Source organism: Embiotoca jacksoni, unplaced genomic scaffold, assembly GCF_022577435.1.
Source record: "Embiotoca jacksoni isolate LCO1_2020_lvr unplaced genomic scaffold, fEmbJac1.0.p SCAF_49, whole genome shotgun sequence".
In the NCBI taxonomy this organism is placed as follows: Eukaryota; Metazoa; Chordata; class Actinopteri; family Embiotocidae; genus Embiotoca; species Embiotoca jacksoni.
The window spans coordinates 1,346,270-1,358,695 of record NW_027185402.1 but is presented as its reverse complement, the minus strand read 5'-3'; the positions used below and the strand labels follow the sequence as shown (position 1 = coordinate 1,358,695).

The window sequence follows — 12,426 nt, the reverse complement described above, 5'->3', positions numbered from 1 at the left end:
GCTGCAGTAAGAGCAGATGCGTCAAAGATCCAGCTTACATTTTGGCAACAGTCGATGAACTCGTCTATGGTTACCACTCCATCTTTATTCTTGTCCATCTTCTGCTGGAGACAAAGAAAATGAAAGATGACCAACTAATAAAGCCTCACGTATGGCACAGTGAACGCTGCCGGCTGCACACTTGCCTGAAAGAATACTTCTACATGCTGACGGGGTGTTTCCTCTTTGAGGACAGGGTATGTGCATTTTCCCATCATGTCGTAGATGGCCTTCATGATGTCCAGCATTTCCTGTGATCCACAGAAAAGCGTCGTTTCACCCAAATCATAAAAAAAAATAAAAAAAAGGTCGGCAATGTCTTCGGTCCAGATTGAAATATGTCAAAAATTACTGGTTCGATTGCCATGCAGTTTTGTACATGTACATTGATGAACTTTGGTTACATTTTCATCTAGAGCCACTATGAAGTCAAAATTTGCCAAATACTTTGATTTATGACCAAATAACTACAAAATGGATGTCGTTCCTCTCAGCTGTAGCTTCCACTATAGTACATTCATTTGTAATGTAACGTGAAGTGCATTCAAACCACGAGAACCTGAATATCAGACAGAAATCAGCCTTGTTATAAAAAAGCAAAGAAAAAAAAGCTGGAAGGATGTGTTCCCTCAGGTAAAACAGAATTAAGATTTAGTTACAGATACGAAAATTCAAAAGCTTCTCACGGTGGCAATTTTATAATTCTTTGAAATTAAGTAAGGCGTTTATGTCACCAAGTCCACCAGGCATGTGATTTGCCAAACGTGGTGCCAGATGAAGTTATATTGTGGCAAAAGTTGGGTCTGCTTCGACTGTTTTGCTGGACGATGCCCGATGTTTTGGCTGCACCCCCTCTCCACTGTAATCCTCACCGTGTCTCATGCAGAGCTAAATTCAGTCCGAGTCCAGTCTTGCGTATTTGGTCAAGTTAATTTTCATTCGACAAATGACATTTCTTGATTGTACCATTGGAGCAAAGGCAAACATATCATAGGAGGAATGTTTCGAAACTCAAAAAACTTTACACCACCGGTGAGAAGTAGGTTTCATTTTTAAAAAGTGGATATTTTGATATTGCAGTCTGGTGAATTTCCATTATTGCCAGTGTTTGAGGAGACGTACCTCTTTAGTGATATATCCGTCTTTATTGATATCATAAAGGTTGAAAGCCCAGTTGAGTTTTTCCTGGACTGTGCCTCGCAGGAGGATAGAAAGGCCCATAACGAAATCCTGCAGTGGAAAGAAGAAAATTGTACAAAATATCACAATTAAAAAGTAGCACACTGTGAACAACGAGTACACAAAAACATGGGGGGGGGGGGGGGGGGGTAAACAAAAACAATGCATTACTCCCATTGCACTCTGTATAGGTGAGGCATTTCAACTGACTTCAACACTTCTGCAGGTGCACAGCACTGCCAGGTATTAATTAGAGGCAAATGATGAAACGGTAAGAGTGCAGACACTATAAATCAAAAATACCTCGTTATTCAAATTATTAGCCAGCTCGTATTCTGCGTCGGCCGTCAGGGAATCCCCGTACGTTTGAACAGAATGAACTGCACATTAGCCGGAGAAGCTTTGGTTTTCGGTAATGACGGCTTTTCTGTCCTAATAAGCAAATATGAGCCCCTCATAAATATTCATCAAATGTTGATAGCATCTCAAGTGAACTTGGTTCGGCTAATAATGAAAGTGGATTGGGGTTTGCGGGTTACATAATGCTCCAGTGTAATACATTAGTAACATGCAGCATCAATAAATACATTTGTTTTCCAGGGGCGCTAAACAGAGCTCACATCTTTACTACATTTACAACAAACACATACACTGCTCATGTTTTTTTTTACATGACGCGCAATTTTTATATTTATGGGAAAATTCACTTGTAACCTTTGTCAAACTGAAAAAAACTAATGCTGCGTTCAAATAGGGTCGGAGAGATAAGTCCATATGGATGGCCCCCTCATGTGGTATCTAGATGTCAGAGTTGTGACATGTTTCCTGACTTGTTTTCAGAAATGGAGGACATGGAAGTTCATTTTTCATTGGATGGTAAGCTATATATATGTCATTTCAGCCATGTAGAGTTTGTCTTCATTACTTGGATAATAGCCTACGTCTGAGGAAAATGTCGTTCTTCCCAAAGGCTTCATCTTTCCCCTCCGTCCTTTTGCATTTCCTGCTTTTCGTTAATCCCCCCCCCTTGTTAGCTTGCTAAATTGTTGGCCTCTGTGGCCTCTAGACGCCGCCCATGCACAACTTCCTGTGTTGTAACCAGAATACTTGCCTCAAAACTCAGAGAGCCGTTGTGATCTGTGTCAAATGCATTGAAAAGGAAATGTGCGTACGTCGAAGCATCTACGAAGAGAAAAAACATGAAACGTAAAAAAACTTCGCCAATGACACCAGCTGTAACACATCAATGAGATTCTGTACCTTTTCTGTACTACTTCAAAGTAAACAGGCTCCCGACGAGAGAGAAGAAGAGCATGCTGAGAGCTACGAGTTTTATCATTGTTTCGTGTGTGCCGTGCCATTATGTTCACTGGTCTGCCTTTCTTCTCTCTGAAGAGATATATCAAAGCCTCCTAATGTTTTCCCTCTTCTTCCTCAGGAAGAGTCTTTGCATAATGATGAGATCCAGCAGTGAGAAACTCAAGGCTGCATAAATACTTTTCTCCCTCTGCCTCTCAGTCGCTGCATTTCCTCAGATGGAAGGTCAACTTAAAGTACCCTGAGCTCGGGTGCAATTTTTGTAAACACTCGTCAAAGACAATTTCCGTCATTCCAGCAAACAGATGAGATAAGAAGCACTTGTGAGAGGGAACACAAGCAGGGAATACAAAGCGGTGAGCACAGACCTCCTTGTGGGAAGAACTGTGAGTAGATTTCTTTAAAAGTTTCTTCGTTGACGACTCCACTGGGACATTCCTGGAAGACAAAATGGAATTGCACAGGTCACTTGCCATCTATATTAAAGACTCCCGCTTATATCAAAGTCATTCATTTAAATTGTTGTTTAAGACGTGCCAAAAAAAAAAAAAATGACCAAGAGACAGAAACTTAAAGCCCCCAGTGACCACACCTGGCTGAAAAGTCCATTTTCGGTGGGAAGACGTATTTAGAAAAGAAACTTTTTATTCCATCACGGATTGACTTTTGTAAATTCCACCCTCAGACAGTGTGTTACAGTCAAAAACATGTTCAATTTGGTGGAAACCGCAAACTATCCGAGCCTTAATGCATACCGTCGCTCCTCCACGGCCATTCAGAGTCACTCACTGTGGTTGTCGGGTAGCATTCAGTGGAAAAGACTGAATACTTTTACGAACACTTTAGAGAAAATCGCCTTTGTCTCGTTTTCAAAAGGACCAAAGAAAATAATGGACGACCTTGCTCAAGGCAGCATGGTGATAAAGGCAGGCAGTTATGCGGGTTCAATTCCGCTCTCTTGGTGCGAGGCGGTACGCCGCACACTCTGGCAGGATATTGAATTCACAGACCGAGGAAATGCTCCACCCATATGGGCAATTTCCAGAGCAGGACCCACATGTTTCTCTCGGTTTTTCTGTACAAAGGAATGGCCACAGTGGAGGCTGCAGTAGGAAATCAAAGATTTCACAGGGTGGATGCAACAATATGAATACCTCTGATACAGGGATAAATAGTGCAGATAAGACATGTACACGTTCACATCAACACATTTCATACCCTGACATGAACAATGTCAACAATTAATGTGATTTAAAATCTGTTTTACTTGTGTTTAAGAAGCCTACATTAGGAGAATTTGCTACTGTCATTTCTCTGGGACTGGGTCTCCTCCTTCCTGTGACCATGTCTGATCAGACACTTTGGGAAACAGAGCAGTGGAGATGGAGAAAATAAAGATGAAACCTTGTTGTCTTGCTTCAAAAGGGGTCCTCGTGTTTCAAGCAAAGAGGATGCTGCAAGGTTGCCTGCATAAGTCCCCTGACACTCGCCTGCTTTGTCTCACAGACCCAGTTGCATATCTTGTACGGCGAGCTGAGAGAGGATTTGGGGGAAGTTAGGGAGACAGAATAAGAACAAGTATGTCTCCACATTGTCGTTTGGTGTCTGTATTTAATGAGGTCTGAGAGTCACTGGTTGGACCACTGCAGGGATCCGAAAACTATTCTCCATTGGGGACAGAATAAATAGCACGGATTATAATGGAGTTAGTCCGGCGCTCACAACAACAAATCAAGACTAATTTAGGCACAGATTTGAGAAGAAATGTTAATGTCAGCATGAGAACATGCTAATAATAGCACTGCTAATGTACCCATGTTCAGCATTTCCACTTAAAAATGTATGACATTAGCATGCACATTTTTTTTTATTAATTAGCACTAAGTGCAAATGTCAACTGAGGCTGATTGCAACGCCATAAGTTTAGCAAGCATTTGATGATAATTCAAAGTATTGAAAATGTTTTGACTTGATCATGGCATCACATACAGTTGCTATAGAAACACATTACATTTTCTGCACACCTTATTGAACTGTAGATTTCGTTTAAAATGGATACAAATGGTATTTTTAAAGTAAACACAAAAAAACAATAATGACAAAATAAAAACATGTTTAAAAAAAAAATAAATTCAAATGTAAAATCTGATTGAACTCCAAATTATACTCATTTTGTCCTTTTCGCTTTAACTAGTATATTCCTGAGATGTGTGTGGAACTGGCCTGGAGTCCACATGTGATAAAGTGACATGATTGGACACACTTCAGAGAGGAAGACACCCGTCTATGTAAAGGTCCCACAATCGACACTGCATGTCGGGACAAAAACCAAACCGCCAAGTCCAATGGGAGAGCTCCGTGATAAAACTGCGGCATGGCATTGTTCAGGAGAAGAGGATAAAACAGTTTGAAAAGCTTCGAGTGGCCCCAGGAGCACAGTGGGCACCAGGGCTGCTCAACAAGATGGCCAAGAAAATTCTAAGCTGCCAAACGGGCCACGAAAGTGAGAACAAGTTTAAATGTGTAATAAATGTTAAACAAAAGATTTCGTCATTATGGGTTCTGAAGTGTAGATTGATTGATTTAAGGAAACGACAATTTGACCCATTCAGAATGAAATCTACACCAAAACCCTTCACAGAAAAGTGAAAGTGGTTTGAAGTGACTGTATCTGACAGACGAACGTGTGAACGACATCAAGCGTCTCATTGCACTGGTTGATTTCAAAACGATAACCCTGCCGAGACCGCAGAGATGTTTTGGGAGGAAACCTTGGATATCAAATATATCCACCACAAAAGCAAAAAAAGCGCTCTGCAGCATCTTTGTACATTTGACACAGACAGTGTTTCTCTGTTGTTTACTGGAGCTTCTGTTAATTAGCGCTATGTTTATGCGCTACAACAGTGCAGGGAACCGGCTCTCAACAGTCAACCCGGTGTTGAAGTAGTAGTGCAGGGAAATGTCCTGTAATTAGGTGTTTAAAGTGCGGGGGGGGGGGGGGACGCTCAACACCACCTCACTTGTAGAGTCTGCGCACGCCTGTATGTGTGCGTACACAGACGGACAATTCCAGCTGTCAACATTATTAACACACCGATGACACACTGGGACAGTAATGTTCGAATGGCCGTGTTGCAAGTCAGCTTCTTCCTCGAGCATCGCTAACTTATTCTGACAAATCTGAAGGAAAATTAAAGGTCACCGAAACCTATCCGAGTATATTTTATCGTCTCTTCTCCGTCTCACGACGACACCGGCGAGGGAGGCAATTTTTCAATTGAGAACGAAGCCCCTGTCATCTAGTTGCCACGTGCAACGCAAGGGCCCCTGCGATTCAATTTAAAGAAATAGTTGCACTCTGATTTAAGGTGCCGTCAGGATAAACTCTGATCCTGCAAAGCTAAAATCAGTATTTCATTTAACCGACGCCCTCTGCTTGAGTTATTAATAGCAAGCTACTGGGAAAGCTCTTTTCTTATCACGTGGGCATCAGTGAAACACGGATGAATGATTTACCCAATTAAAGACATCAAATTCTCCACATTTTTATGTTTTACATTAAAATAAAATTCATTCCTCACAGCAGAAATAAAAGGCAAAGAGCAACTGGAATAATGGTAAATTGGTAAGTTGTGTACAATGATAAACAGTGAAGATTTTTCACTTTCCCTTGGATGCCGTTTCATTTTTCACATTATTCAGTGCCATTCTCCTTCGACGGAGTGCGAGATCAGAAGATGTATTTGTATTCATTTGATATGCTTGTAAAATTAGCTTATCCATGATAACAAAATCATAAATATAATCTGTGAAATGCAGGACCGGTCGGGCGTGAAATTCTGTTCGGAGACTCGTGAAGCGATACAGCAATAAAGCGGTGTGGGGGAATGAAATAAACCTGCGAACAGGGAGGCATCCTGACTGATGGAATAGAAAGTACAAGATCTTAATCTAATGTCCGAGGCGGTGCCCCGGACTGTGAACTGTGAAAGCCCAGCAGATTTGGTCAGACGTGAGGACAATATTGTGTTATTTTCTGTAGTCTCGGGTCTGCGGGTTTATGAAACAATTGACTCTCTCAAACCTTTAAAAGTTGACCTTTGCTTAAATTCCTCTTTAAAAGCAAAACTCCCAGAACCACAGGTCGTGTTGTGCTCCCTCTGCCAGACATATTACTGGATCTAAGACAAAGCTCCACTTTGACCACCTGCCCCACAAGTGCATGACTCGTCAAGTTTGTTGTCGAGACAAACAACCTCATCCTGCCACTCGGATCGGAGGCATTTGATTTGCTGTGAAACCCCGGACACCGAGGACGAAGGGCCACTTCTCGTCGTGGGAATCGTGCCAGCTTTTATTTGTTTGGCTGGCCTTAAAAGCCATGCTACTTTCTGCCGGTGTCGCTGGGATGAGGCAAGACAACGATGAGCTGTTTGACCCCAGCAGGTAAAAAAAAAAAGAAAAAGTGCTTCACTATGGACTTAGTGATGGACAGAAGCTATTTAATTGCTGCAATTTAAGGGTCATTATTCTCCTCGTCTGACTTGGACCTCTGCCTCAACAACATCTGTCTAATTACACGGCAGAGACGTGCAATTGAGTAAATGAAAAGGAAATGTCTTTCTATGACAAAAAGCAAGACTGCGAATCGACTCCAGCAGCTCGGTGGGGTTGTACTGAGGCACAGCTGTGTGTTCTGCTGAATAGCTACTAACATCGGCATGCTGACATGCTGATGTTTAGCTGGCGTGACATCTGAGGCTGATGGGAATGACATTAGTTACGTATGTATTTTGTCACAAAAAAACTATAAATTATAGAAATAAAAAAAACGTGATCTGATGGTGTTGACAGACGAAGTTCAGCATTAAAAGGGAATCAGGCAGATTGTGTGGCACAAATTAAAGGCCTCATTAGAACACTTTTTTTACCCCCGTCTCTAGTGGGAGTGGACTAATGGGCAGGCTTTGCAGGGACTTCGCTGGAACGGGCTCAACAGGAAACTGAAGCCCCGTGGGAATTTCACGATCACATGACTCGCTATCCTCTTTCATTCCCGGACAATTTCGGTTGAGTTAATTCTGGGTCACCTCATTACACCTCACACACCAGAGGTGACAATGAAGCGAGGCTGTTTTATGTGAGCTGCTCTCAAGGACTATGACCTGGATTGCTCATCAGTAATCTCCCGCAGTGGATTCGAGGTACAACCTAATTATCCCTGGCGCGGTGAATCATGTACATAAATTTCAATTTCAACACCTCGTGCAACATGCAGTTTATTCAGCAAAGTGGGATATCTCGGATGCTCGATTATTTTGTTTTACTCCACGAGCGGAGTGAAAGCTGCAGTGATGAGCACCAGAAGGAAGTTGAGCTGTTTGAAAGGACTCGAGTAGAAGCGCGAGAGAAGGTGGTAAAAGAATGAATAACAGAAAATCAAAGAAAAACAAGTTTTTTTTTTTTTTTTTTTTTTTTTTATATCCGAGACAGAGGGATGTCCGAGAGAGAACAAAGCCCACCGACTTGTACATTATGCGTGGTGCTGAGGCTGCACGGTGGCCGTGTCACTTACGTTCTTGAAGCCTCGGTAGAGGATCTGTAGCTCTTTGCGAGAGAAACGTGTCTGAGCTTCAAGCTGTTCCAGGCCCTCGGGGCGATGGCGGACGGCAGATAGTTCAAGCTCATCCTCAACGCTGTCTGGAGAGGAAGAGGAAGAAGGTCAGATGTGAACAGATGCTTGTTGGAGTACTAGCAAATTATCTTTTTTTTTTTAGGCTGGCCTTTTAGTTATCGCACCAACACTTCCACATGTCAAAAAATAGGGACACAAATAATTCTAGACATTTGCAACACCTATATCCAAAAGGCTAAAAACTAATAAACTAATTTTGAAATGAAACGGCATCAGAATCCCGAAACATCCATTCGAGTAAATGAAGCATTATGTTTTTTTTCCTTCGCCTCATTATATATCAAGGTCCTTCGTTTAGCCCTTCACAAAACCAAACAAAAATCTCGATGCCCTTTTCTTCTGCACAACAAATACAAGAGCAGAGGTAATTAGCGTTATTGAGACCTCAGAACACAACAAGTCCTTGTGGCAGAGAGCCTCCTCGTGAACAAGGACAGCTGAACCCTGTGAAATGTTTTAATGGGCCTGTAATGATGGCAGATGCTGTCTGGGCACTGTCACTGACTGCACTGTCCTCGCAGCACAGCGTTTGACTTGTCTTGTTGGCGCAGGGCCTCTCATCCACCTGAAGTGTGACACCCTGTCTAAGTGCCTCATTAGCTACCAAGGATCTCACTGTGGCCCACAGCCAAAAGGCCAGATCTTCTAATAAACCACAATTAACCTGCTGCTGCGGCGCAAATGCTGGGCATTTATAAGTGACGTTAGCTGATGTAAAGGAAATAAAACAGCTGCTGGATCTTATTTTCATCCTCATGTCAGTTCAGCAGCTGTAGAATTACAGCTGTGTAATTACTCCATTCATGTTTATCTGCCCGGTTGAACATCAGACGCACTATTTGTGCGTTCACCATACAATTACGATGCAAATATATCCATGTCAATGTAAACGATGGCGATAATTCAGACTAAACAAATGACAAATGTGCTTTATGGTGCATCGTTTTACACATTCAACAAATGATTGAACGGTGAAATAAAGATTTCTAAAAAATCAAATGTTGTGGCTGAAATGCGGCTCCAGCAATCGTGCGTGACGAAAGCCCGTCTTGAGTGCATGTTCAAATACCATGAAAAGCCACAGAAAGAAAAAAGCATCTTAGACGACAACAACAGGAACAAAATCATCAGAGAGAGAGACAGAGAGAGAGACAGAGAGACAGAGAGAGAGAGCCTTGGAAGAGCCACTTGCTTTGACTACCGGAGGATGACTTTTTGGCTGTTGAGCATGGAAAGAGCCTCATGAGTCGAGCTCTCACGCCGCGCTTGTGGACAATCTGAGGGTAACCTGGGAAGTACAGCATTAAGTCTCGCGGTTACCTCGGCAACTGAGAGCCTCAGTACATTCTAGGAAACTGGACATGCAATTGGCGAGAGGGTCTATTTAAGTTCATACAGACAGAAGGTTGCTTCAGGACAACAACACAGTATTTTTGCACCGTGTTCGGTTTAAAGCTGCACCAGGTGCCTCAACAGGGGGGGAGAGACACCTTGTTAAATTTGTCAGACTTAAAAAAAATCCCAGAAAATGTTTAATGTGGCCATACCTGTAGCTCACAGCTGTGGCAGCTGCTCTGTGAAGCTGTACCTGGGCACAGTGGTGCTTTGAGCTTCACACTAATGTGAGCATTCAACCAAGCTCAAAATGTTAACACTGGTATGATATTTACCATTTGATTTGAGCTAATTTCATGCTGGCCTTTGCTAATTTGCACTAAACACACAGTACAGCTGAGGCTGATGGGAAGTTTTTAATTCTGCATGGATTTGGTCAGGACAAAATTAAACATTAACCTGATTGTGGTGTTGGATTAAAACACAGGAAATCATTTTAACAGTATCACAATTCATCCTGAAGATGAACCATCGTGGCCATTCATCCAATAATTGTTTAGACACTTTACCTAAAACCAAAAACTAAAATCCATGACACTAAAAGGACCATAACTGTGTGTACAAAACTGAATGGCAATCCCATCCAATTACTTTTGTCATCAGTCTAGACCAATTGGTGGATCAGCAGCCCAACATCCATAGAGACACTAGTGCAGATGAAAATATATATATATATATATAGATATATATATATAAGCTACAAGTTCATGACTGTCTAAGCCTGGCATTTCTGCAAGTCATGAGGCACTAGTCCACTGGGTTACATGATTTATTAATGAGTCTTCCAGCACATTGTAGGTCATCAGTGTAAAAGACAGGCTCTGAATATGATATGGAGCCTGCAACCTCACGTCAGGGTGTAAGTTAATATCTCGTTAGGTGGCATCTCTTTTCACACTTAACCAAGCATGCTGCTGGACAAAAGAGTGTTTTCCTCCAGTCAATATCACAAACACTTTCATGTGTTTTGTGCAGCATCACTCTGTGAGCATAAACGTCATTAAGTAATAAGTCCAGAGCAATGCCCAAAAGTGCACAAACCCGTTTCCCCTTCTTCTCAGGGTTATTCTGACAATTTTTTTGGTGAGGTTTGACACGAGTGCTGTAAACCATTTGTCAGTCATGCAACACTTCATTAATTGCAAAGCTACGCACAAAGATACAAAATAATAATAGAGGTGGATCTCATGGTATATTCATAACTAGTCCACCAAACGACAAGATGGTCGTCGGGAGTTGTACGAGGCCTCCATAAACCTGGGCTATAAAAGGATCTAGTAGTAACAATTACATCACAGAGTAGAGGCAGTGAAAATTGGGTCATAAATCTGCAACCTGGTCTGGAGGTTGAGAGCAAAACATATCTGTCTGCAGAAGAGAAGCTCAGTGTGGGTAAGAGAAATACGACACCTGAAAAAAGCTGCTTGACTAAACTGAATTAATGACTTTTTACGTTATTCCTTTGGATGTTCCACTGCTTTGATCAGATGTTTAATACCTATACGACTGATATATGATATCGGCTTTATTCATGTGAAATCATCAGTGAGTGTGAGGAAGAAGGCTTGACTAATCTTAGCCTGAAGCACGACTTCTTATCCAAAATCTGAATTCTCAAATGTCTCAGCCTTTTCACCCTCACAACGCACTGAGGTAAACACACTAACTGTGTTAACGGACTACAGGCAAACCACACAGCAGATGGTTAAAAGCTCTCGGATTAGACCTGGCACAGTGTTCAATATGACCAGCATTATTGTGCCCAGCAAACCTCCCTGCTGTGAAAGATACTGATTGGTTTCTGCTGAAGGCCAGCTCATGCTGCCCTCTATAATAATAATAATAATAATAATACGATAACTTTGGAGGATAATGCCCTCATCAGTTCTTGTTACCTCCCTGACACACACCTTCCTACCCGAGTGGAGAGGAGACGTCTGAGTGCCCTCGCTCAGGTTGAACTAGACAGATGTTGCTTTTGTTACCGAGATATATCGATCTTGACAGCAAGCTGTCTTTATTTGGAAGCATCACTGTACTAGAGAGAGACATCTTTTCTCAAGGACAAGCTGATGGGCTTCAGTATTGGACTGATATAGGATGCTGTGCAAACTAAAAGGAGTACATTCAGATTATTTGTACTAGTAGAACTGAAAGCATGACTGTTGGCGAGAAGCTGAACCAATAAGAATGTCATAAAAACTGATCTCTAAAGTGGAATTGAGCAGAGCTTGAGTGACGCGGTGCTTAATCAGGCGAGAAAAGAGCATGCAGTCATGGCTGTCTGATTAATATTTGCCCTTTCATTTCATTGACAAATTGGATCTGACGTTTGACTGCGTGTGTGATAATGTAAAGAAAGGCTTCTACTGTGCCCGCGAAGGTCAAAGTTCACCATTTTGCTGGCATTACATCACTTAAATGCAATTTTTTTAACGCCATGAATGGGTGTTGTTGTCCTGAAGAAACGAGTATATTAGGAAAGACGATTCCGTGAAGTCTAAACATGTTAAATTTCAGTCGTGCACACACATGATGTCATGCCGTACTTTTGCCTTTCTCAAAAGAAAAAAAACAACAAACCGTTGCAGCTTTTTGAGTGGCAGCTGCTATAATAGCCGATATATAGTAGCTGACTGTACAGCTCATCAGAAATGTAAGCCACAGCCACCTCTGGGTAACAAAGCTGCCGTCGCCATTTTGCCCTGCAGCAATACAACACAATGAGACTGAATGCCCCAGAGTGGGAGGGTCATAAACACAGGAAAATGTCTCAGCAAAATGTAATTACCACAGGA

General features: G+C 42.1%; 1 protein-coding gene across 7 annotated transcripts in view; it reads right to left on the bottom strand.

Annotated features, from left to right (window-relative positions):
• The window catches only part of kcnip4a (potassium voltage-gated channel interacting protein 4a), a 130,311-nt gene that overhangs the window by 8,123 nt on the left and 109,762 nt on the right, over positions 1 to 12,426 (bottom strand). For all 7 annotated transcript variants that reach the window (XR_011179294.1, XR_011179295.1, XM_069170229.1 and 4 more), the window contains 6 exons: positions 8,114 to 8,238; positions 2,904 to 2,973; positions 2,330 to 2,400; positions 1,162 to 1,269; positions 186 to 290; positions 39 to 101 (listed from right to left, as the gene is read on the bottom strand). Coding sequence is in view for 5 of the 7 variants with exons in the window: in XM_069170229.1 (XP_069026330.1) it covers positions 39 to 101; positions 186 to 290; positions 1,162 to 1,269; positions 2,330 to 2,400; positions 2,904 to 2,973; positions 8,114 to 8,238 (542 nt within the window). In the remaining 2 variants the exon portion in view is untranslated. The remainder of the gene's footprint in view (positions 1 to 38; positions 102 to 185; positions 291 to 1,161; positions 1,270 to 2,329; positions 2,401 to 2,903; positions 2,974 to 8,113; positions 8,239 to 12,426) is intronic.